Here is a 25,386-nt window from a genome sequence, read left to right as displayed (position 1 = left end):
GGGAAACATCAAGGGGAACTCAAGCTGGAGTGTAATATAATTAACCACATGTATATGCAACAAAACCTACCAGACCAAAGCAAAGATAGTATACAAGGAAGGACTGAGTAAACAGTGAGAAGAACAAAGTTAGCTAAAACATACACAGGGATTTTCCTGCCAGCTCAGAGACTCAACGAGACTCGCCGACTGTCTTCATGTTGGTGGTTCCTCCAGGGAGAAGTGAGAAACTACAGAGCACTTCATGGCGGATTGGGACTTGTCTCTGTGTTTATTTCCTCTGTATAAACTGAAACAGTATTTTTGTTTACCCTGAAGACACAGCAGTTATGTAAGGATCCAAGGCAAAGACAAGGGAGCTATTAGCTTTAACACTTTAAACACACACGCATAAAACACACACAGACTGAGAATCATTCCTCTTACCGTCACAGTCACCCAAGTGCGCCACGTTTCCCTGTTCGACATCTTGCTCGAATGGCAGTCTGCAGAGGGGAAGAGACACAGTCATTAATCAGAGGACACGGAGGCACAGCCACTCGGCCACCGACACACAGCACAGATCTACTCGGATAGAGGAAAACTATCTCAATGTTACAGCAAAGGACAAGTTACAAGAGAGCGTAGATCTCTGCAAGCTGCTTCAACACTTTGATTGTCGAAAACCTTGTTTATCTTTTGAGTGAGGAAATAAAAAAACCTTCATAAAAATAGCAGAAGAACTCAAGAGACCCTTGAGCAGGCTAATATCCTGCAATAATCACCATTATAATTCAAAGATAACCACTTATGCCTGCAGGGTCATTAATTAAGCAAATGAAGGCACTGAATATTTCTAGGTCAGCTTGTCTTGTGTGCCGTAAATATAAACTCCATCTCTTCAAGTACTAAGGAGTTAGAGTAGGACGATCTGACTATCTATATCACGAGATCATCATATCAGATTAATACATATTGTTTTGTACCTCTGTGAAAAAAAAGTCACGTGTCACAAAAGTAAATGTTCCTCATATTGTACGATTCTACACAAATCTCTTGTTTCGACTACTCTGTCCTCGCGCTTTAAAACTCATTTCCCAGTCTGGCAACAGGGGAGCATTGAAAACTCAAAGGACAGAAACATGTGATGAGGTGAGGAAGCAGGAAGGAAATGAGAACAGCACAGAGACCAGGTGCTCATGAGGAAACACTGCTCTCAATCCTGGCTCATATCAGGGAAAACAGCACCAAGTTGCAAAGGACAGGCTCTGAGTAAGTGTGTGTGTGTGTGTGTGTGTGTGTGTGTGTGTGTGTGTGTGTGTGTGTGTGTGTGCGTGTGCGTGTGTGCCTTAAGAGTTCATTGAGTACATTTACAATGACGTGCATACGAGTGGAAATACCTGTAACTAAGTGATATAACACACAACACATTGTATATATATTAAAATCATGATCACATAATGTTTTACATTTTTTCATTTGTACCAAAACCAGACACAAGGTTTTCATTCTGATTTCAATGTTGGATATCTGATGCAGAACACACACACACACACACACACACACACACACACACACACACACACACACACGTCTACTAACATAGAGGCGGTTTTGAGCTATTCATACGGGCATAGACTATTTTCCACCCTAACGTCTAGATTTAAAATAAATAATTCAACATGTTCTTGAAGACAGACAGAGCTGGAGAGCCACAGCTGTCTCATCTCTGTACGATTACGTACTATATGTAGCACGAGGCAGGAGAAGGTGAGCTTAGCTTAGCATAAAGCTAAGCCTGACGCTTTCAGGGTGAAGAAAGATCTGCCTACCAAGAGCTCTAAAAGGTCACTAATTACCACGTTATATCTCCTTTTAACCACACAAAAATAAAAAAACTGCTCGATATTAATGCATGATCACGAAGTTGATGTTATCAGGTCATCACTTTTCAATATGAACGAGATTTAAACTGGAGGACACTTAAGGACCAAACACTTCAGACTTGTTTTAAAAAGGATCCATCAGCGAGCGTTTGGCATCAGTGTAGGCTGGCCTATGTAATAATTTCAGGAACATTTAGAGAAATAAAAGCGTATTTAAAGCCTTCAAGGTATGAAGTATGTTTTGAATGCTGGCCAACATCTTTTTTTCATGAAAGAAAAGACAATATCACATCATCTTGTGGTTAATACAGATGAATCTAACAAGCTTTGCTTTATCTCTTGTGGTAATGAGTCAGTCAAAACCACTAACGACACTTTGGATTTAAAAAGAAAGTCTTTACACAGAAGTAAATAACCATTTCAAGTTCTACATGGTTCCACAAATAGCGCCGCTACTCTGAATCACTATTTGGCCATCAAACAACATTTGAAGAACTGTAGCACAAAAAGCTCATTTGAACAAGTGACTAAGAAGTCAGTGTTCTGCAATTAGCTAAAGGCTCAGGCAGCGGCGCAGCCAACATCCGTGCTTTGAATGCCTAGAAATCACTGTGACAAATGAGTCCAAGCGCTCTGTGAACCTGTAGCAGGTTGTCACCTTAATAAAGAATAATGTTTTGTTTTGCAGTTGGCTGCCTCTCACCGACAGTGGGTCATTTGCTTTGCCTGTGGGTCTGTGAGTGCGTGCATGTTTTGTTTATTGTTTCGCTTTTTTTTTTACAGTGTAGCACATCGATATTTAAAGGCTTCATCATGAAAAGGAAAAGTGATAAAGAACATATGTGTGTTTACGGCGATGGTTCTTGTAACCCAGGGTTTGCTTTTGCAGTTTATTATCCTTCCTCTATAAATGCTGCTTAAATAATTAGCTTATAGTAATGAAGTAGTCCGCTTACAGAGTTCCTTTTGGGCATTTTCATACATTACAAGATATGGAATTGATTTTTGATTTAAATTTTGTATAAGGCATTGATTCAGTTTATTTTCAGGCCTGTTAAAAATGTAGAAATGTACTGAAAGCACCACCCAAACTGATTTTTTATTATAATTTCTTTAAATAATCTAATTATAATTTAAACTATATTTTATATGCAGTAGGTTCTGTACTGTATTATAGTATTTTTTTAACTATACACAGCACAGTATGTACAGTCAGTTAAAGGCATTACATTAATACATTAAAATAATAATTAAACTTTTCATTACTTTACATTCATATAATACATATTAATTAGATGGTAATTTCAATGAAAAAATTAGGAAAAACAAAAAAACCTCTCATCGATGATAGAAGATGACACCGCACAACTATAAACCAATCATAAAACACCTGCAATAACTTTGTTTTATAAAGAATACAAAACTTCCTTTTCTTAGAAACTTCCCAAATTACAATCTAATGTCATAAAACATCAAACTCTCCTCTGGCGTCAGTTTGCAAAGAGAGGCTGCATTAGTCCACAAAGAGGAAAATCCCCAGTAACTCAAAGCAAAATCGATTGCCGAGTTGACCGCCCTTGGTAAATCAAATCAAGACCAACACAGAGGCCTTTAATAGTATAAGCAGGTAGCCTGAGGTGTTCTAAAGGCCCGTGTTGTCTGTTCTGCCGGCACTACACCTGTGTTTCGAAGCGCTAATTCAATAAGCGGCCTGACTGAAGACAGATTTGATTTCACTGGAGGGAGGCAGTCGCGACTGGAGGTTAGCTATCAAGGCAGATCGCTGCGTTCCAGTAGCAGGAGGAGAGAGAGAGAGAGGTCACACACACACTCACACACACACACACATATCCAGACAACATACTGTCTGGTTACATCTCCATGACACAGACTGTACAACAGAGAAACACACCTACACGGTGTTTCAGTATGTGGCCACCACTTGATAACAAAGTAAAGGAACATCGTATTGTTTAACAGCGGCAGCAGACATCTTGAATCAATAATGTACGCGGAGCAGACTGTGTGACAGGCTACTTAGAGACACAGATGTTACTCAGAGTAGTTGCAGATAGAACCAAGGACTTCCAGAGCAGATGAAAAATATATGGGACGTCTCTACGGGAGGTCGACTAGCTGTACTGTCAGAAAAATAACCTGCAGAGGAATGAGGACAGTGTGTGTGTGTGTGTGTGTGTGTTGTGGTGATGTATACACAAACGGAGAGGTGTCATACCTGGTGCCAGGTCGGAGGAAAGAGCAGGTGCTTCCTCTGGTCCAGCCACAGTAAGGATCCCTCGAGGCGATGCAGTTCCTGCAGAGCGACAGAACAAATCACTTAAGAATCTCTATTTCACTTAAAAATGTCACTTTGTGCAGTTTAAACATTAAAGGAAACAACATTTGTGAAGGGGTTCTCCAAGTAACGAACTTCTTTCTTTCTTTGTGGATTAATTTAGGGATTAAATCAGATGTTTTTATATCAATTTCCTACTTCCAAGAAAGCTTCTCATTTTCCATTTATATCTAATTTCTTAAGACTTGAAACTTGCTTGATGATGTTATTCATCACTGTGAATATTTTGTCATCTACTTCAATATCGGGCAGGGTGGAAATGCCGTCGAGGGCAGAAAAGGATTTGAGATCAAATGCTTTCTTGTGTTAATTAAAGTAGTTCTCGGGAGCGAAGCGTGAAAGTTAATTCTTTGTCGAGACGATGGAGATGCAGATACGAGTTTTGGGTGAAGCTAATACATTTCCTGAGTGCAGGTCTGGGATAGTGAGGCATTCTGGGATTGGAGAGTAACAGCAAGCTGTTATATGCAAGAACAGTTTCACGCCGTCTGCGCTGCTGGTGGTTTAGATGTCAGACAGCGGGGTTCATATATAGATATATTACATTTTAACATCAGATGTTAAAATGCCCTTGACTGCAGCAATAAGGAGAAATTAAATGCTCTCAGTTCACAACTAGAATGATTATCTGATTCTGAAAAAGCCTTTGTAAGCTCATTGTTATACATTTTGTATGAATAGAAATGAATACAATTAGAAACCTGTAGTATTTTTGTAATTTAGTCAAGTGGCCTAAAAGGGATTAATTGTCTTTAATGACGTAATGGCAGCAGCTTGGTCCGTAGGAACTTGGCTTGGGAACCCGAAGGTCGCCGGTTCAAGTCCCCAAACTTTAAAAGGCGCTGCCGAGGTGCCCTTGATGAAGGCACCAGACCCACACAGCTCGCCGGGCGCTGATACAAGAGCTTCCCACAGATCCTAACACTAGGAGGAGTCTAAATGTCACTGCGTGTGCTGTGTGACCATTAACAGAGGATTCCATTTGTGGCACAACGTGACTTTTTAACGACGGGTCTGTCCGCGGGGTTAAATGAGGTTAAAAGGTCAACCTCCGACTGAAAGCAGACGGTGAAATGTTAAATTATTAAAGATTTGTGTGGAGAGAGAGAAAAAAAAAGAGCCAACCACGTAGACTGGCGCTGTGTGTGAAGGAAGCACTCACAGACACACTTCAAAGGTTCAAAAACCTGAAGCAGCTGAAGTGTGAAATCTTGAACATACTCGCGTACACAACATTAACTCTCCGCCTCGCATCCAAACACATAAACTCACACACTAAACGCACCTCAGAACGCATGTGAGCGTTTCTTAATGTGCTCTGGATCACACGCTTATATGACTCACCTGGTTCAGTGAACACAGCCTGACATGCTGGTGTGTGTGTGTGTGTGTGTGTGTGTGTCAGTGGACAGACCCGGTTAATGTGGCGGCGAAGGAGAGTCTGTGTTAATGTCCTTGTGTAAGGTGTATGCAGGTGAAATATAATGACTTTCAATATATGTATTTGAATGTTTAATTATGTAGGATTAGTAAACTTGGGGTATTGCTGCACCTTCAGTTTAAGTTAAACACATTCACACTGGCAGAGGTCCAGAATAACTACAAACTTCACTGGAGCTCCTGATAATCTTATAACTGCTGCAGGAAGTGATGAAATATAATATAATATAATCTCTCTTCTATATACATTAATATCTCACAGATAAATAACACTTTAACAACTGATTATGCCTTATAATGTACTATAACTGATGATGTACTAATTATTATTATAAGGATTTGTTACATTCTTCTCAAAAGCTTTATTATTATCATTTTTTACCACATTGATGTAATGGATTGATTTTTAATGTGACTTTAAGAACAAGAGAAATAAAAACGTCCTTGGATGGTTAGCACATGAAAGCGTAACGACACACTTATTCATCAAATACATCACTTCGGAAACGTCAATCTAAATACAATCATGAGTGCAATGCTTTAAAATATAAAACATCAACCAGACACAAGTATGATCTCACACACGTGCTATAATAAACTCCAGAGGTTGCTGCTTCACCTTATTCCCATAAAGCCCTCTCCTCTAACTCTCTGATGTAGAGTGGGACGTCCTTCCATAGGTCTGTGCCACTATAGAAGAGCGAGCTCCTCACTGTGCTGGGACTTTACATGACGTAACACTCGCTGGTAAAGTCACTATGCTTTCAAACAATTTCCCTCGGGATAAAGAAAGTTCTATCCATCTATGATGCACCATGTCAACATGTCAACATGGTGCATCTCGTAGCCTGGTGCCATTCCCTTGATGATATCATACATTGAGTTTAAACAGATTGACTCTCAGCTCAAGGGTTCTTGTAACATTCAAGATGTACATTACTATATTGTCTTGCATGACTTGCACTCTGCTTTTAAGCTTTTTTTGGAACCAGGCGGAGCATGCATAGTCGATGTGACACTGGATTAAGGCCACACCCTCCAGGTCGTATATATTACATCATGTATTACACTGTCAGTCTTACTATTTTATTAGTATCTGTTAGAATCAGGGAACATCTATGATCAAGTTAAAATAGCAGGCAAAAGTAATAACACAGCATTATATTTAATGGGCAGGTATTACACTAACGGCTTCTATTAGATTTTCATCCAATTTACTGGCACATTTTATTGCAGCAGTTACCAGATTATCACTTTGCTCAAGGGCACAGTGACAGTTGTTATTAAGTTGTAGTAGGGTTATTATTGGATGGAAATTGAGGTCAGCGGCATGCCGGAGCTGGCAGAGGTTCACGGTGTCATGCTCAAGGACACTTGTGAAGGCCAGATGGTTATTGAATGGTCACCTAACTTCTTATTAAGCTGCCCTGCGGCTCTTTTATGTTCATGTACGGACCGCGGTGCAGACTTACTTCATGCATCGGGAGTAGAGCTGGCATCGAGCCACCGGTACTCTGACCACACAGGAGGGGAAGGCGAGGAGCAGAGTGTGGCTCGCCCGGTCCAGAGTCAGAGACAACAGCTGCCTGGCCTGCAGAGAGTCTTCAGCGCACCTTCAGCACACACAAAATGCAAAAAGAAATGCATTAGGAAATTTCAATTACCAAGACCAGGTCTGCGCATCAGACCTCTGACCTCACTGAGCCATACGGCAGGAACAATAATTCCTCATGACTCAACGTGAACCAACCAAACATAAACAGCTCCATAAATAAAGGCTATAATAAAAGAGAAATATATGAGAGGTAGCCGAGTAGCCAGATGTTACGGTGTCAATCCAAATAAGCGCTGGGCTGATTGTCGAGGTTCGAGAGGTTGGCTGGCCATCAAATAACAGCAGCCAAGAGCTGAATCGCTTCTAATTGGCACTTAGAGCTACGATAGCCGGCACCGAGCAGCCTCCGTGCACGGGATTTATACCTTCTTATGCACATGTGCACTCATGCATCGGTTGGTTGTATCTGGATGGTTTATGGTAATAACATTGCGGCAGACCCACAGTCATTAAGAAGAATCTATCATTCTGCTAAGGTCAAGCGCTGAGTTATTCTTTAAAACCAATATCAGGAAAATGCAGTGAGAAGGAGGGGGACAGATGTAAGGGAAGCGGAAAAAGAATTGAATACACAACTAACAAATGCAGGAAAAAGGCAAAAAAACAAACAACAAAGACAAGAAAATATGAGAAACAGAAACAAAAATCAGACACGGGGAGAAAATAGGAGAGGATATAAGCTCTATTAGTGTTGCATCGTTCTCATTTCCTGGTTTATTAAAGCAACTGGACTATCACAAAGCAGGGAGTTCTCTCTGTGTTGACTTCCTAAAAGATGACCGTGTTAGTGGCCCTGGGTACACAGGAACGGGTTTATTACAGGGCACAAGGCATCTCTTTGTCTGTGTATGGAAGGTGAGGTTGGAGGAGGCCATGGCCTGGAGCATAAAAGAGAAAAAGATGTGGCTCTGCTCTGTCTCCTGATTAGCCGAGCTCCCGCTGCGATCGCCGGACTGTCACTGACCTCCGATTGGACTCGCCACGCACACCAAATTATCCCTCACACGCTGACTCCAGTCCACACTTGGTCATTCATCACACAGTCCGCTCTTTTCACTTGCCATCACTATCCCTCCTTTTGTCAAGTCTGAAGCAGAACAAATAAGCTGAGACACAAATTGGAGAGCATGTTTTAGAAGGTTGAATATTAAGTAAGAAGTCGATTGGACTCTACTACAGGGAGAACGTGCTTCCAGCCAATTTCGAGAATGAATCCTCTGTTTCCCCTTAATGCTGAATAAAAATGGTATATAGATCAGGAGCGCAATTACCACGAGAGAAAGCTAGTGTTTAGAAACATGTTCTTTCTTTTTTTAAATGCCTCTAATTAGCCTTGGTGAAAGATAATCACCTGCCAAATCTGCCCGCATCTGTGTGACAATCTCCTTCCCCCCCCCCCCCCCCCCCCACCCTGCAGCCATCCACCATGTGGTACGCTGCCTCTCCAACAGAGAACAAAAGCAAAAATGAAGATTGAAAAGGCATTGTACCCAGTGTTCATTACGTAGTGATGGGCATCCAATGAAACCCCAAAGCTGCCTGCCGCACAATGCTAATGAAAAAATGGACAAGAAGCCCACTCCGATCTTTTGTAAAGATCCAGATATTAAATATGATTTGGCTTCAGACTCAAGATAAGAGGTCATTTGTTTCTGGCATCATGTCATTTTGGATAATGTGAAGGATAATGTGATTTTTATCATTATTTCATTACGGATTTTCCCTCCCTAATGCCATAATAAAATATGTCTCTGCGTCATTAGAAGATTCACGGATATTGAATATTAGCCTCTAACCCGATTCTTTTCTGTTTGCCCTATTTGTGTATTTGCTGAATGGGGTTGCATCGTCTTAGCTCCGGCACAAATGTGTGTACCTCTGGAAGAATAGGTGAGGCGTTCTGCATAATTCAGGACACGTCATTTTTTCGGGGGCATGTCATGCCTTCCCCTTTTTTCCCATGCGACCCTTTTTCTAGGCGTATCCCCCCCCCCACCAGCTCCCCTCGCTGTGTACACATCAACCCGAGATGTCATTTAACCCTTTCCTCACCTCCCCTGTACGTCTTGAGCTCTTTTACATCAAGCTCTCTAACTGCGGTAAAGTTATAGTTGGAGTTAGATGAGAAGATTGACACCAGTTGGGTTAACTCCAGCAGCTAGCTAAGTTAGCGTAGCGCATTTTAGCATACAGACTGGAAACGGGGGGGGGGGGGAAGAACAGCTAACCTGGCTGTGATGGTAAACATAATACCAGCACCTCTAAAGCTCCCTAATTAACACATCATACAACAACTTCAAAGTGACAACGAGAGCAAAGGAAGTTAGTGGGAAAAAAGGCACAAATCCCCCCCTTAAAACCACAACGTGATGTTTTCACACTTCAGGTTTCGTACGGATTAAACAAACTAGACACAGTATAACGTGTTAATTAGTGAGCTTTAGAGTTGCTGCTACAGAGAGCCAGGCTATCCGTGTCACATTACTTCCAGTGCTCAGGTAAGATACCCGGCAGCTGGCTGTTAACCTACAGACATGAGAATGGTATCCACCTTCTCGTCTAACGCTCAGCAAGAGAGCGTATAAGTGTCATAAATAATAAATAAGTGTAATTCCAAACATGTATATTCCTATTCAGTTTTAACGTCTTACTTATCAGGGTTGAATCCCTCCAGTTCCTCCAGGAAGATGTTGCTGTTGGTGACCGAGTTGTCCTGGTTGGGCATGATGAGGAACTTGAGGATGGACCCTCTGCTCGACCCGAGGAACACGACGGTCTGGTTTCTATAAGGCCCGGCTTCTGTATCCACCACAATCTTATTCAGCTGGTACCTGGAGATTTAAAGCACCGCATTAATGCAACAGAGCTGTGTGACTCATCTGGGGGCTTTTCTTCTTTAAAAGATAAAAGCATGGTGAAGTACCTCCCAGCGGCAAAATTTATGATTTAAGTGCATTACAGCTGATTGGTTTACTGTAGGTGTAAAATACAGACTCTTGTGCATTTAAATCATAATATGCCATTTTCTCTTGAGTCACTGCAAAATGAAATTAATTCCATAGAGAAGAAACTGTTCATCACATTTGCATAATAAACTAATTATGGCAGACGTTCGGTCATTAATAATATCAGTCAAGTAAATGGGCCTGTCTTGGAACAATAGCAGAGTGTTGCTGAACTACACACAGACGTGTGTGTATGAGTCAATAGACAAGAATAGAGGCCATGTTGTGCCGGCTGTTTAATATTCCATATACATCCAGTTCCCATAATCCCCTGGTGGCTGGTCGGCAGCGGGAGTTCATATGGTAGATGGTGCAGAGAGAGAGAGGCGTACATGCATTTATGAGCTACAGCTGCTCGCTGCTACCACAGGCTTAAACACACCGAGCAGTGTAACAGAAGGAGTCCACAGCCCAAACACACAGAACATGTGTGCATGTGCAGTCTCCTACACTGTAAAACATCATACAGGGATCATTGAGTTATTGTAAATGTATGAGTTGTACTAATTTCACTAACTTCTTTTCATTTTCAGAACTAATAAGTCTCGTGACCTTTAAACGATGAGTTTTAGCAGACTTCCCAGCATGCATTGTTACGCAAAAACATATTTTCTTGTATGAAAAATTATGTTTCTGTATTACTACACAAGTTTTGCCAAATATGTCTTGATGGAAATGTAATTGCTGCTTGGATTATGTTCAATAGTAACATTTTTATGAGTGCAGGATGTGCAGAGTTAGGACGTGATCATGGTTTAATACAGTAAATACACCCAGTCTCATGCTTCAATCACTTTCGACTTTTTCAATGTTTAACCAGGGCCACATCTCTCCCCTAACCTCAAGCAACCATAACACAACCTTTATTATACTATAGGTTGAATATTGTACTGTGGGAAAAACAAATGAATTTTGCAAATGCATTGAACATTTTGCAGCTTGTCAGATACGTTCATTACAAGTCAGGGTTGGTGTTTGTCTACTTATCTGAGTTCAGTCTCACCTGACCATGGTTCTGACAATCCAGGGTCTTTGTCCCAGTGATGGGACGGCTTCATCCATCAGCGGATGGGTCTTGACAAAGTTGAGCATCTCATCAGGGAAGGAGTTTGAGGAATTAAACCTGGAACCTTGAACAGCACAGCCACCGGGTCTGGGGACAACACGTTTCAGCACATGTTCAGCAGACAGTACAAGAGGCGAAGCTGCATCCTCTTTTATGACTACGTCAAGCCTCAGTAAAGATATCGTTTTGTAAGTAAGCAGGACAGACTGTCTAACTGTCTTAAATCCATCCACTGTTTTTCAACAAGGGTCTAGTATGATTTAGTCAAAAGAAAAACATGTTTGGAGTATTTGGCATTTGATGAGATAGTTGCATAAGGTCAAGATGTGCCTTTAGATTTGCAGAGAACAAGTTGCATCCTTGTCCTTGCAGAACTTTGTACAGGCTGTAATATCATGTGCAGCTTTTTCCATTACATGTGTAATCCACATTGTGACTAAAACTTTAAAAAGAAATGCACACGAGGGTGAAACAGTAAATGCCTTGTTGCTTGCAGGGTGCGTATTTAATTTTGAAATCAAATATACGACCTGCAAAACACAGCTTAATAAAACAGTATCACAACGTTATGTGTACTTCTGTCTATGGATTGGGAGGGTGCTTTGTGAAGCTCTTTATGTTACCTTTTTTAGTGTATGAAAAGTGCTTTATAAATAAAGTTGGATTGATATTACGACTGAATTGAACACAGGTTGTTATATAAAAGAGTTTTCTTCTCATCGTCCTCTGATAAACAGCCTGAAAACAGCTGCGTAAATTGATTACAGCCATCTGCACCTTGGCTTCGGGATGACTTCATCTGGAACAGGTGTCCAAATAGACTCAGGTGACTTCTGCTCCTTGAACCTCCCTTCAAACACCGCACCCAGCTGCTCCATGTCGAAGGCACACACCGCCGAGCCTGGGATACTACACAGACAGAGACAGAGAGGTGAGACGGAGGCTGATTGAGACGGAGACCGTCAATTGATAAAAACACTTTAAAATAAGTCAAAAGGATTTACTTTCTAACAAGAGTGCAGAAAGAATAAGTGTCCGTAGGTAGATAATACTGACACATGGTTAAATGGTTAACAAAGTTAAAATGTAGAAAGCCAATTGTGAGTGTTAGAAAGGGAAAGGCTTCCAGCAAAGAAGACAAATTGGATTTTGGGCTGTTACTATTTTGACGTTCAACATTTCAACACAAAGGAAATTGTTACTGAGACGGGAAGAAAGACTGGATAACAGACACTGTCAACTCCGTGGGCGAAGAATAGATATGCAGCGGATGCAATAGCTAGATTAGATACATGAAAAGATCTAGGCTGGAATTCCTGGAATATAAAACGAAAAGGGAAATGAGTCACTGAATATTTCTGCCCTTCACAAGGTGTGTGTGTGTGTGTGTGTGTGTGTGTGTGTGTGTGTGTGTGTGTGTGTGTGTGTGTGTGTGGAGGGGGGGTCTTATAAAACTAACAACATATCCCAATAAAAAAGCCCAGTGCACCTCGGAGGCTGCTTAACTGCTCATGAACCCTGCCACAGGGAACAAAACATCTGCTCCAGGAAGTATCCATAGCCCAGACGCACACAGCCAACAAATAGAGAGAAACTCACACAAACACCTTCAAACACTATCTCCTCGCTGAACCCGATGTTATATCTTTGTGCGCAGAGACAGAGGAGTAAGGGGAGCAGTGTCAGGATAAGGAATGAGTTTTTAAAAAAACCAACCCATGCCTCACGCTCTGAGACTCAACTCTCTGCTCCGAATGTGTCCTCGTCAATGACTAATGGTGTGCGTGGTGTGAGAGCTCGTGACTAAGTGCTAATACCTCAGTGATACACACGCATTGTGAAAACCTGAGAGACTGAGTCACCCGCAACCTGCTGCTACAAAAAGAAATCCCACACATACAGCATCTGTTTCTGGACGTCTCTTTTTCTTTGAAAAAAATAAAAATAAACGTCCAACTGGTGATTTGAGGTTTCTGTGCAGCCTGCCCTGTTGAGTGCCCCTTTGAAAGCCACAGAAGGGTATGTTTGGTAAGGCAACGCCGAAGGCTGGATTTTGGTAGCAGCAGGGAGCCGTGCTCTCCTGATGTGCCATTTGATCAGGTCACGCCGTCTCCCTCAGTACTTATCATTCATGGGCAGGGATGTGACTCAACACCGGCCAGCGTGGCGGAGCTGCAGGCATATCCGATACGGTGTCTCCCTCAGGACCGCCGGCACCAGATGTTATGTGTGGCATGCCTGCCAGCTCTGCATTGGTGCCAACTTGGCTTCGTTTCTGTACCTTATCCCACCCCTGCAGGACACTGGGTTTGCACCGTGTAGGGCGCCGTGTCTCGTAGAAGTAAGCCAAAAGGCCTTGAGCTGTTATTCTCTCTGAATTCTCTTAATTATTCCAATTTTCCCTCTGTAGTAATCTCTCCTGCTTTTGTTATCTTGTCCATATGTGTTGTTTTCTCGCACACACATTTAAAATCATTTTCTCAATAGCCTTGCACACTTGAGACTACTTTCCGTTGTTTACTTTTAAATTCTACCTGTCCCTCTCTCTCTCTGTCCGTCGGCATTTGTCCGTCCTTCACTCTTTCTCCTTGACTAGGGTGGAGTGACAGGCTGTCCAGGCGAGATGCATAGGATGTCCGTTTTGTGTGGACTGCTGCAGAGTTTAAAGTACTTCCTCACTGTTTAACAAGCTCCCTGTCAGCTCGGGATAACACAAGTCTTCACAGACACATGATGCCTCGTAGGGGCGGAAGAGGAGAAGAAGCTGGGAGTCAGGGGAAGTTTCAATGTCAATCCTTTAATTAGGGGTTTAACTCTCATCAATTGTAGAGACATCAAAAATATAAACAATAAAAGACCTTGTGAAATATGGTATCAATTAATTCCATGAGGGCTATATCAGTTCTGTTTAAATGTTTATAAATGTAAAGGTCAGAAATCCCACACACTTAGTCTGACTCTGTGAAGTATAAACCTTTGTACTGTACGTCTTGGATTATTTTCATTACGTTTCTTTTCATTGATGGATACTTAGTATGGATCCAGAGGGGTTTCACATAAACGTTGTTACCTTTTTATCAGCAAAATCAGATAAACATGATGGAAATAAACTTAGCAACGCGCGTGGCCTAGCACTAAACTAATGACGTCTAGTCCAATATACACTACATCTGTAGAACAGGGGTCCACTGTCATTTTAAAGGAACAGTTCGACATTATGAGAACTCTGTTTATTTGTTTTCTTGTCGAGAGTTAGATGCTATAGAAGTCTGAAGAAGAGCCTGCTGCTTAAAATCCTTCAAAAAGGTATTTGGTGTGCGGATCTATCTCCTCTTACTCTCTGATATTTGATCCTGCGCCGTTCCTATCGGCACTGGGATGTGCGAGTCTTTCTCATCATTTTTAATAGTCAATTAGAATAACCAATTCAGAGTTTTTACAAAATATAGCAGAGATATCAAACCTATATCACGAAAAGTTTCCTTTTCAACCCTTTCAACTAAGCCCTTAATAATAAGACTCTTTTCTTTACACCTCCTGAACTTCTACCCTTTATCTTTGCTTTTAATATTATACAGTTATACCTTTTTTCATGTATTCTACCACAAACCTTTCACCCAATCTCATTTTCTTGTATTCAAGCAACCTAATTTGTCATACTTTTCTTTGACCTTTCCACATCAGCTCCCTGTGGGTATTCTCTTCCTCCATATCCTGACTACCCAGTCTCAGGTGGACAAGTGAACGCCTCTGCAACAACTCAACAGGTGGTGTTCCTTTCCCATGCCCATTTCTCAAGCCCTAGCTACATAGCTAACTATGTATGCCCCTGCCTTCTCTGCTTGTGCAGCCCCCGGGGGGACTAGCTTGCACATCTGTGCATCCTCCCCTGTGTCACACTTCTCCTGGCACAGTAAACCTGTTCTCCTCCTGCTCCTTGTCCTCCTTGTTTCCCCTCCTCTGCCGTGTATACCCAGAGGGACATCCTGCTGTCTGACCCCGTTACATTGGATTCTTTACAACCAGAACCAAACACGGCCTCCCTCTCTCAGGATGCACTGGATGTACTTTACTTTGCATGGGATGTTTTCCTTGCATTCCTGCCTGGCTCCATTAAGCCTAATGAGCCCACGTCAGTCTGCTCCAGCAGCAATAGACATTTTCAGCTGCCAAAACAATAGCTAAGAAATAACAAGAATTGTTTGTTTTTCAGCACCAGTCCAGTGCATCATGATGACGGTAAGCCTTCCATGTGACATCCTGCCGCTGTTATTTCGACATACAGTATACCCACTTATTTGAGCTGCTAAATAAAGCAGAAAGTACTTTATTTTCTCTTCTCCTCCCCGATGGTCTCATATTTTTTATTCTCAACCCTTTTGAGTTTGCTGTTGCTCCCTATGTCTCCTTGACCTCTTGAGCATCAGGAGAGTGAGTGCAGGAAGTGCTCAGTAAGAAGTCCAAGCTCTTCTTTCATCCCTCTTCGAGAGGAAAGGCCTGGGGCTTCAGATGTGGATGCACAAAGGAACAAATAACAACTGGAGGCGATTTTAAACTCTGGAAGTAAAGACTGAAAATTCCCACAAATGCAACTTCATAACATTTGAGGAGCTGGTGTGTGGCTGTAAAATGATCCCTTTTAGTATGTGAGCACAGTAGGAGATGAGTAACTGTCCAGTGTCCAGGGGAGACTCCAGGAGGGCCAGTAAAACCTTGACTCCATCCAGTCATTCCCATTCTACAGTCCCATATACGCTTCCCAGGGCCAAATGGCAAGACTGAATAGCTATTCCTTTACTCCCAGGTCCTGCCTCATGCTGTTTTCACTGCACGCTGCCAGCCACAGCAATTTGTCGGGCAAGCACTTAGCCAGTGTGGCGCAATGGGCCACACGGGGCCAGTGGGAGTTTTGCAGCTCACCTCACACATTCTGTCTTTCTCTTTGTGTTCATTTTCCTCCATCAGGCGTCACCTTATCCAACCATCTAAACCTCTCTTTCTCTCTCTCTCTTGGCTGGCAGTTATTTAAAATCGGACCCAGTGGCAGTTTACCCAAGCAGGGGTGTGTGTGTTCAGCTGGTTCTCCTCTGTGGCATGCCTCAAATGCTCTTATCTGGGAACCATTGTAAGTGTGTTTGTGCACATGTCTGTTTGTGTATGAGAGTTGGAGAGTGTGTGTGTGTGTGTGTGTGTGTGTGTGTGTGTGTGTGTGTGTGTGTGTGTGTGTGTGTGTGAGAAGCATCCATCTGTCTCTGCAGGCAGTAGCCTGCTCTCGCAGCGTAGTCCTTCCAAACACGCAGATAAGATGCAGCTGATGAAACAGTTTTAGGTCTCAGAGAGTGTGAGGGATGCACGTGTTGTCCATTATTGACTTCCTCGTCCTTGAGTTTCTCATCCATCTCTCCCCTCTTGTTCACCGTCTCCCTCTTAATTCTCCTCTCCGTCTACTCTCCTTTCACATTTAATCACGCGTTGTCCCGCTTTTGTTCTTTCCCTCTTTCTCTTCCGTACGTTACCAGGAGCCCCCTGCTTTGAGACACTGTCCTGCTACTGGTATAGCGCTATATTCTTACGAACGAATAAAATAGAGATAATACGATACGGGGATCACTGACAAGTGATAGCTACGCTGCTGGCTGCATTTAAGTGAGACACTGTATTGATTCCAGACCAGAGTCAAATAACAGGCAAGTATTTCTCTATGTTTGCTTCAATGTCTTGCACTACGAGACACAGTGAGTGGTATAAGGGGCTATTCAGATTGTGTGAGGTGAGTGGGCAATCACGGAAACAGTATACTAAATATGTTCTATGATTTGAGCTACTTAGACTGTAATATTATGTTGCAATACCATATTCTAAAGTATGTTTTTATCCCTGAGCAATTTATATTCCCACAAACATGCACACTACAATGTTGCTGTTAATAAGTCATTTAATTCCCCATTTAGTATTAGGATCACGTTTTTCTTGCTAATGTTAATATTAATGTTAGGATATAAGACTGGATTTAATCACTTCAGAACATTAGTGCCTCTCTAAGCAGAAACAAATGTATATTTCCTGCATCAAAGCGATCTGAAGTATACTTTATGTGCAGCTATTTTCCGCACCCTCTTTCCTCTCTCTGTTAATCAGTCTCAGTTTGCTGCCTGCGTCGTCTTTACCCACAGTCTTCAACAACCCCCAATTTACCAGGAAGCATCTCCCCTCTCCTCCCCTCTCACCTTTTTTCAATTTAATCTTGTCTTTCAACAAATCAGCCCTTTGTCCACGATGAAAGCATTCCATGTGTCTTAAATTACTCTGTACCCCACAATCTTGACCTCTGGGCCTCCACACAACCTCTTTCATTGCGCTGGACTTTTGCTCGGCCTGTAGGAAGCCTTGCTCTTTCCGACTTCACAGGTTGAAGGAACAAACTGAGGGGTCCACTAAATTCTCAAGGTGAGCGGTGTGAGTGCTGCTTCACACGGGGGTGTCTATCTCAGTCTCCATGGAAGTATGTCAAGATGTGTTTCTACGTCTGTGTATTTCCTAAAAACACTCTCAGTGTGATTGAATCCCCTCTTCACTTACCAGAGAGGACATGGATTGAAATGTCTTCCACCTCAGTTAAGCCACACATGTACTGCGTGCACGTATACACACATGTACCGCGTGCACGTACACGCATGTACCGCGTGCACGTATACACGCATGCACACAAATAAAGCTAGTAGTAGTAGCAGTAGCAGTAGTAGTAATTTGAGAAGTAGCATTTATGAAAAAAAAGAGAGAAATTACAATTTGAATACAAAATACATTGAGTCAGCTGGATCACCACACGTTGACGGTGCGTGCAAACAAGTTAGCAGGGAAGTTTAGACAGTTAGCTAAAAGTAATGGATAAAAAGTGAAATATACTATAATTATAATGGATAAACAGCTCAAATAGTTCAACTAAATAATGGATAAATGGTTAAATAAGTAGCTTAAAGTCCCCGTTGACAAAGATACAGTAACGTGATGGAGAGAGCAGTTAACTAAAAGTTATGGATTAACAGTTTTGGACTAACAGTTTTTATGTATTTATTTACCAGGGAAAGTGCACATTAATCAACTTCTCAGTTTCCACCTCATTGTAGATGTCAGCTCATGAGCTAATCGTAATCCATAGTCCCTGGGCAGGTCTAAATCTAAAAGTCATTGATAAGTGGTTAAAGTTAAGAGTACTAGCTAAACACTGGAACAGATGGTAGGGTTCTGGGGCTACAACTGAGTGTCTTTCCTTGTGTGCACACTTTGGAGCAGGAAAGGCATGTGTGTGTGCTCTGCAGCTTGTTACAGGTATATGTTAGATTATGCATGTTGTACCTGTTAGCCGGTGTGGAGAACACCCCCAGGATTATGTCCCTGCCGTGCATCCTGATGACGGGGCTGGTGGAGTGGAGCAGGTTAAAGTAGAAGTGGGAATCACCGGGGACGGAGCAGTTCAGACGGGCCTTCAGGAACGACGTCCACTGCTTCTCCAGGACGCGCTGAGACCCTCCCAGATCGCGTTTGCACACCCGCGCCACACGTGACACCATCACCTGTGAGGAGTCAGGCACAGAGAAGCGCATGTGGGCAAAGATACACAGCTCACATACAACTCAAGTGATAAGCTGGGGAGTAAGATTTGTGTTTCATCTTCAAAAAGGCACATTTAAAAGCTCTTTTCAACTCCGGGGTGATCTCCATGCGGAAACCCTGTTTTGACAGATCATTGTTTTATAAAGGTAAATCTAATATCAATTATTCATAAAAATGTCAGTGCATCTCAAAATTGCTTCTTTGAACAAAGTCACCCACACAACAGAGATGCTGTTTAAGTGTCCATTTACTCTGCTCTCTGTAAACATGTCAAAACCAGAGACCTTGAGCGAGCACTTTACCCCAAATGGGAATTGCTCATTTATTTGAGAAGATCCTGATGCTGATATCTTTTTTTCATAGAGATGCATCCGCAGCTCTGGTAAGGTCAGGACATATACAACGCTATACAAATGCTTTTAATACAGACATACATTGTTTACTCAAACTGTGATTTGTTGAATTAGATATGCAGACAAACAAATACGAGGAAGAAAGGAGTTGATATTGACATTCAAATAATAGCTGCCGGAGAGCTATTAGAGCGCCATTTGCTTTTCATGGTGTTGCATTTTAACCGCACATTCCTCTACAGTCCCTTTAAAAGATGCTCTGAATGGACCAGCAGCTCCTCCGTGTGAATACTGAGCGTTCAGAGGGACAGGAGGATATTTCTTTTTCATCAGAGTGACTTCTATACCTTCTCCAGGTAATTGAACTCCATGGCTATCTCTCTGAAGAAGAAGTAGATGTGAGGTCCCCACTCCACAGCGCTTACAAAATACGGCTCTATATTGTGAGAGAGAGAGAGAAGGGAGAAAGGGTTTAATGAAATATAGATGGACCAAGAGAACACGTACAGCAAACAGTGTCTCCATTTGCAAATGCATCATTCACTCCCACGAGGTAACATGAGGGCAGTGAGAAAGAAGCACAGGCCATGCTTAATTTCATTACATGGTGAAAGGGGATTTCACACCAAACAATAAGCGCATTATGACTCCCTGATGTTTCTCAGAACTCGGTTTCACGCTATGCATTTTTGGAGCTATTGCACCCGGGACCAGCGACAACCTGTGTGTTTGATATGGGGGCGTTTCTATTTATTTATTACTGTACCTTTGTTATTGTTATTCTGTCAAGGAGCAGCACGTTTGACAGCTTTGTGTCCAATGACCGGAACATGGAGTTGTCAGGCTGCTGACTCAGCACTCTGCTACTGACACTGCTATCGATCCCGCACGCTGCTAAGTGATGTGGACGCACACTCAAAACAACACACTCTGACGCACACATGTCTGTAGGTACCTCTGAACCACTTGGAGTCGTGCTTGACGGTGCGCAGAGCGAGACTGTCCCCAAGGCTTCGGTAGATCACCGCATCAATGGCCAGGAAGTCTGTCACTGTGGCTGTAAACAGATTTCCCTCTGACACACACACACACACACACACACACACACACACACACACACACACACACACACACACACATACTAATGAGTTAAGAAAGCCTGTCAAAGCAACAGCATAACTAGAAACATTAAAGCTGGAGTGAACGTTAGCGTTTTATCAAAGTGACCTGACTGACCCGTCAACAATATAATTGCAGTGCCATAATTGCAACTTTGCAAAAGCACTCACACGCACAGAACTAAATATAGTTTTTTCACTTCTAGTTAATATCAGATAATGGGATGATGGCTGTATGTAATGGCTCCCAGCAGGTTCAGCCGCAGAACACAGTTGATTATATTATAGTGGAGTGTTTTCAATCAGATGAAGTAAACAAAGCATATGAACTGTTTTGTTGAGCGTGCAGTATGTAGTGTGTTTCTTACCTGCAAACCGAGCTACATTGGCGTGCTTGGGGTCATAGGGACATCTCGCCATACCACTGACTGTGTCTCCTACCATCTCCAGAGTGTCTCCCTGTCACACACACACACACACACACACACACACACACACACACACACACACACACACACACACACACACACACACACAGATGCACGCATCAATAAGCAAACTCCAAACAATTTGAATGCGTCTACAGCAACATTATGAAAACAAGCCACAAAGAGAATGACAATTAGGGAGTGTTACCGTAAGTGCAAACTAATGATTCATCGGTGCCAATTAGGCACAGCGACAACAACAATAGAGTCACATTCCTCATGCATAAATAAAAAACACACACACACACACACACACACACACACAGACACACACACAGGGATCCATGCACCCTCATAGCGTCACACAGTGAAATCTCTCTCTCTCTCTCTCTCTCTCTCTCTCTCTCTCTCTCTCTCTCTCTCTCTCTCTCTCTCTCTCTCTCTCTCTCCCCCTCTCTCTCTCTATTAGACACACATTTACAAACACATACACTTAAAAGGAAACACTTTCACAAGTCTAAAAAAAATGATTTAAGTGTCATTTAATTAAAAGCAGCTATAAATAAAACAGTAGCTAGCATCACTAACTAGTCCCCAGAGGAACAGACGGTATCATGGAGCGACAGGTGTGTTATACACTGTTGTAGAATGTCAGAAGTGGCATTCCCCCCCCTTCTCTAACTTTTCTTTGTCTCCAACTAAACAGCCTTCATCGCTCATTTAATATTCCTGCAGAACGATGTGAAATCAGCCACGTCGATGATTAATATTTATGTGTAGATTTTTCTTCCACAAGTTTGAAATCGTTGCTGTAATGGAGCGAGACGGGGAAGAGGTCGGGAAGTGGGCCACGGGATGCAGGTGAGCTGCTACCGAATGGACACAAACCTACAGACTCTGACACATATTCAGTGAAACACTAATTGTTTAAATCAGGTCAGTCAACACTTACACTTGCAGCTTGAACCCTCTCTTAACTTCTGCCTCTGAATTGCTTTGCTTTCTTAACAACTAGCAAAAATAAATCAAACATGTCACGTCTCCAGCCTCCTCTTCCTCTTCTCCCCTCTTTGTGTTCTTCTTGATTATCCGTCTCTGACTCTCAACAATAACAAGCTCGGTACACGGCAAAGTTTAACCACTAAGTGTTGCATCTCAGGAAAACAAGGCACTGGAGCTGCCAGACAAGTCCTGGACAGGAAGTCCAACACCGCCTGTAGTGCTGAACAATCACCGCCAATCAAGTCGCACATTTTCACCTGAACAGGTTCTACTGTCGTGGAAGCGAGGCCTCTGTTTAGGAAGAATAGGCGTTGAAGCAATCATTGGGATGTCATCTTACAGTTAACTTACAGTATAGTTGGCACATAGTGGGTTGAAGGCGTTGGTCCCACACACAAACAGGCCTCCTTGTCTGCTGAGCAGCACCTTCATGAAATTACGACATTCATCCTGCAGGAAAGAGAGACATAAAGAGAGGGAGAGCTTAATATGCATGAGGGGTGGAAGTGAAGAGAAGAAAGGCAAAAATGATGGAGTGAATAGAGGAAAAAGTGAGTTTATTTTTCAGAGACCGATTATCCAAACCGCTCTGTGAAATGAAGCTTTTCAGTTGCCTGATGTGTGGAATTATCACACCATTAACGCTGTCAATCACATTGACGCAGTCTGAACACAGCCTGCAGAGACTTTAACTGTCTACTCTCTTCACACGTGCACACACACACACACACACACACACACACACACACACACACACACACACACATCCGCTGATGATTGACAGACAGTAATCCAAACCAACCTCTGGAATTTAAAACAAGAAACAGATTTAAAGCTAATTTCCACACTGAGAGGCATCAAACTACACGACGCCCGGTAATGACTAAATAAACCCAAGTCACAGTCTAATTCTTCCATGCTTATTCTTTGAAATGAGAAGTTGTGTAAGCACCCCGTGACTTAATAGCCGCTTTAGCCCTACAGTGCCAAAAAGTAATAAATGTTGCTGTAGTGGAACTGAGAAAAATGACTTTCAAGTTAATCTGCTGCCTCGAACAAAAGTACAGTATAGTGTGTCAGTGTGTTTAGTAGAAATGATTAAACAGATGTAACCTCTGGTGAACACTTCACACTGCTGTGATGGTTAAACACTGGAAATACTTATTAATGCAACCATTTAACCATCATGTTGAACTATTTAACTAACTAACAATGCATCCAGTGTTGAGTTGATCCAGAACATCTGATGGAGATATAGCTGCAAAGTTAGAGGAATAATTATTATACAATGAACAATATGTTTGCTTAAAGTTTAAAGAAAAGAAAGACAACTGTATATAAAACTTCGACATGAGTTGTCAGCAGTCTAATTAAAGAGTTATTTGTTCCTCTCGTGTTGTTTGATTTGGAGAATTCAACAGCGTGAAGGGCTGTATTTCACAAAACGTTAGACAAATATAAACATACGTACAGTTTAGGCAACATAAATGTTTTTTGTTCTTGCTTCTCTCATCTTATGACCCCTCAGATTTATGTGAGGGCTACTTGGGAGGTCCTGATCCCCTGGTTGGGGATCACTGTCTCACAAAAACTAACCTGATAGTGAACAAACAAAGAATCTATCAACAGGGAATCTGTGAAGGAATTTACATGACCTTTGACTTTAAAAGCCAAAAAAGTGCCGACAACAGTTTGCCTTTGCAGGGCCGAGTCTGCCGCCCGTGTGTGTGTGTGTGTGTGAGTGAGTGAGTGAGTGAGTGAGTGAGTGAGTGTGTGTGTGTGTGTGTGTGTGTGTGTGTGTGTCGCGTGAGTGCTGATGTACAGTACAGTACTGCAGATCACTGGTGGACAGCAGCCAACAACCCCCTCCCCAAACTACTAGTGTCCCAGCCAGGATGGCACCAGCACTGCCACACTCTCACACACACACACACACACACACACATACGCACACACGCACACATCAGATGGGGTCCACTTCAAGAACACCACCCGCACTGATCTCATCGGAAAGAGAAGAAGGGCTGGAGCAGAAGCGGTGGTGGTGGTGATAGTGGGAATGCGAATTGACAGTCTGTACATGCATGTGTGTGTGTGAGTGTGTGTGGAAGAGATCAGAGGGAAAGCAGCGATATGAGAGACGAGTGAGTGTTATTCCAGATGCTCCACCCTACACCCTCCTACTCCTCCACCTTCCCACTTCACTCCCTACTGGGTTTCTCGGTTTTCAACAGCAAAAAAACAGAAAAAGGAGGAAGTGTTTTCATGTGTGAGTGTACAGAGTGTGTGTGTGTGTGTTGGGGTGTAAATTTCTAATGGCGCAGCACTGTGTGACAAATTGCGGAGTGACTGTGACAGTGTGTGTGTGTGTGTGTGTCTTACTCCCCCACATTCAGCATGTGTTCATGTGCGCCTGGTGCATATATCAGATTGTGTGTGTGCGTGTGTTGTATCACAGCACAGATGCATGCTCGTGTGTGAGAATCATTTGCATGCTGTTTGTCGGTGGGGTTGCAGTCTGTCAGCTTGGTCAGAGCTGTAATCACAAAGCCAGATGAAGCACTCTTAATAACAACCCAATCCAACTGCCAGCATCTCAGAGAGGGGAGTAAACACACCACTGCAGAAATGTGCACATTTGGCAGTGCTTGTACACAGAAATTGAGACATTTCATGACTACAGGATAAAAAATAAGGGTTATGTCCTTCATAATATTTTAACTACTGAGATTGGATTGCCATTTGCACTTCAACTAAATTCATCCCCTTCTGCATACAATGCCTTTCATTAACCCTTATTCATCTATTCCAGGAAGCAATTTGGCACTTCCAGGTATGTCTTTCTTTATTCAAAGCCCAATTCAGTCAGTAGGATTAGGCTTTTACTATGGTTTCCACATTAAAAGAAATAAACCGATTACAAAGGATCAAATACTGAATCACCAAATGAAACAATTAGATATAAATCCAAATGTTATGTCCTGTTGCCTCCTTCTTATCCCCTCTGCCTCCTCCCCTCTCTCTGCTCCTTCGCTCCCTGGGCAGAATCCAGACAAAACGCCACCTGTGCTGACTGGCAAGCATTCCCAAGACCCAGACGACTGCAGTCCTCCTCCTCCTCCTCCTCCTCCTCCTCCACCTCCTGCTCTTCCTACTGACAGTGGTAGAGCTGCCTGGGCTCTGAAAATTAATCGGCAGCACGGATGAATTACACAGGAGAACGCGCCCAAGTGCAAATATGGACGTAGTTGTGAATGGAGGGGAGATTTAAAGAGGGTGTGAAAAGAAGTGTTGTGAGCAAGTTTGCACATGTGAATCTGCTTTTAAAGAAACATGACGTTACTACGCAGGCAGTAGCTTTGTAATCGCTCTCTTAAGCTGAAGGCAGATGTTTGCCAGGCTAGTTCTACTCTGCAGATGTTGACCGAGCAAGTGCATTCATCGCCAGTTGGATTCTCGGCTTCAGGATTCTGGGCACAGGCACAGACATTTTCCTTTGACACATGGAAACATGCATATCTAAA

General features: G+C 42.6%; 1 protein-coding gene across 1 annotated transcript in view; it reads right to left on the bottom strand.

Moving 5' to 3' along the window:
* Positions 1-307: 307 nt before the first annotated feature.
* The window catches only part of sema6bb (sema domain, transmembrane domain (TM), and cytoplasmic domain, (semaphorin) 6Bb), a 94,854-nt gene continuing 69,775 nt past the window's right edge, over positions 308-25,386 (bottom strand). Inside the window, exons 6-17 of the mRNA XM_029429621.1 lie at positions 22,214-22,312; positions 20,801-20,891; positions 20,270-20,389; positions 19,662-19,750; positions 18,704-18,921; positions 12,125-12,256; positions 11,285-11,434; positions 9,928-10,107; positions 7,134-7,274; positions 4,102-4,179; positions 427-485; positions 308-312 (exon numbers count right to left, since the gene is read on the bottom strand). Of these exons, the coding sequence (XP_029285481.1) occupies positions 308-312; positions 427-485; positions 4,102-4,179; positions 7,134-7,274; positions 9,928-10,107; positions 11,285-11,434; positions 12,125-12,256; positions 18,704-18,921; positions 19,662-19,750; positions 20,270-20,389; positions 20,801-20,891; positions 22,214-22,312 (1,362 nt within the window). The remainder of the gene's footprint in view (positions 313-426; positions 486-4,101; positions 4,180-7,133; positions 7,275-9,927; positions 10,108-11,284; positions 11,435-12,124; positions 12,257-18,703; positions 18,922-19,661; positions 19,751-20,269; positions 20,390-20,800; positions 20,892-22,213; positions 22,313-25,386) is intronic.

This window comes from Cottoperca gobio, chromosome 4 (assembly GCF_900634415.1).
Source record: "Cottoperca gobio chromosome 4, fCotGob3.1, whole genome shotgun sequence".
Classification (NCBI taxonomy): domain Eukaryota; kingdom Metazoa; phylum Chordata; class Actinopteri; order Perciformes; family Bovichtidae; genus Cottoperca; species Cottoperca gobio.
The sequence above is the reverse complement of the archived record's forward strand: the minus strand, read 5'-3'. Positions and strand labels throughout refer to the sequence as shown.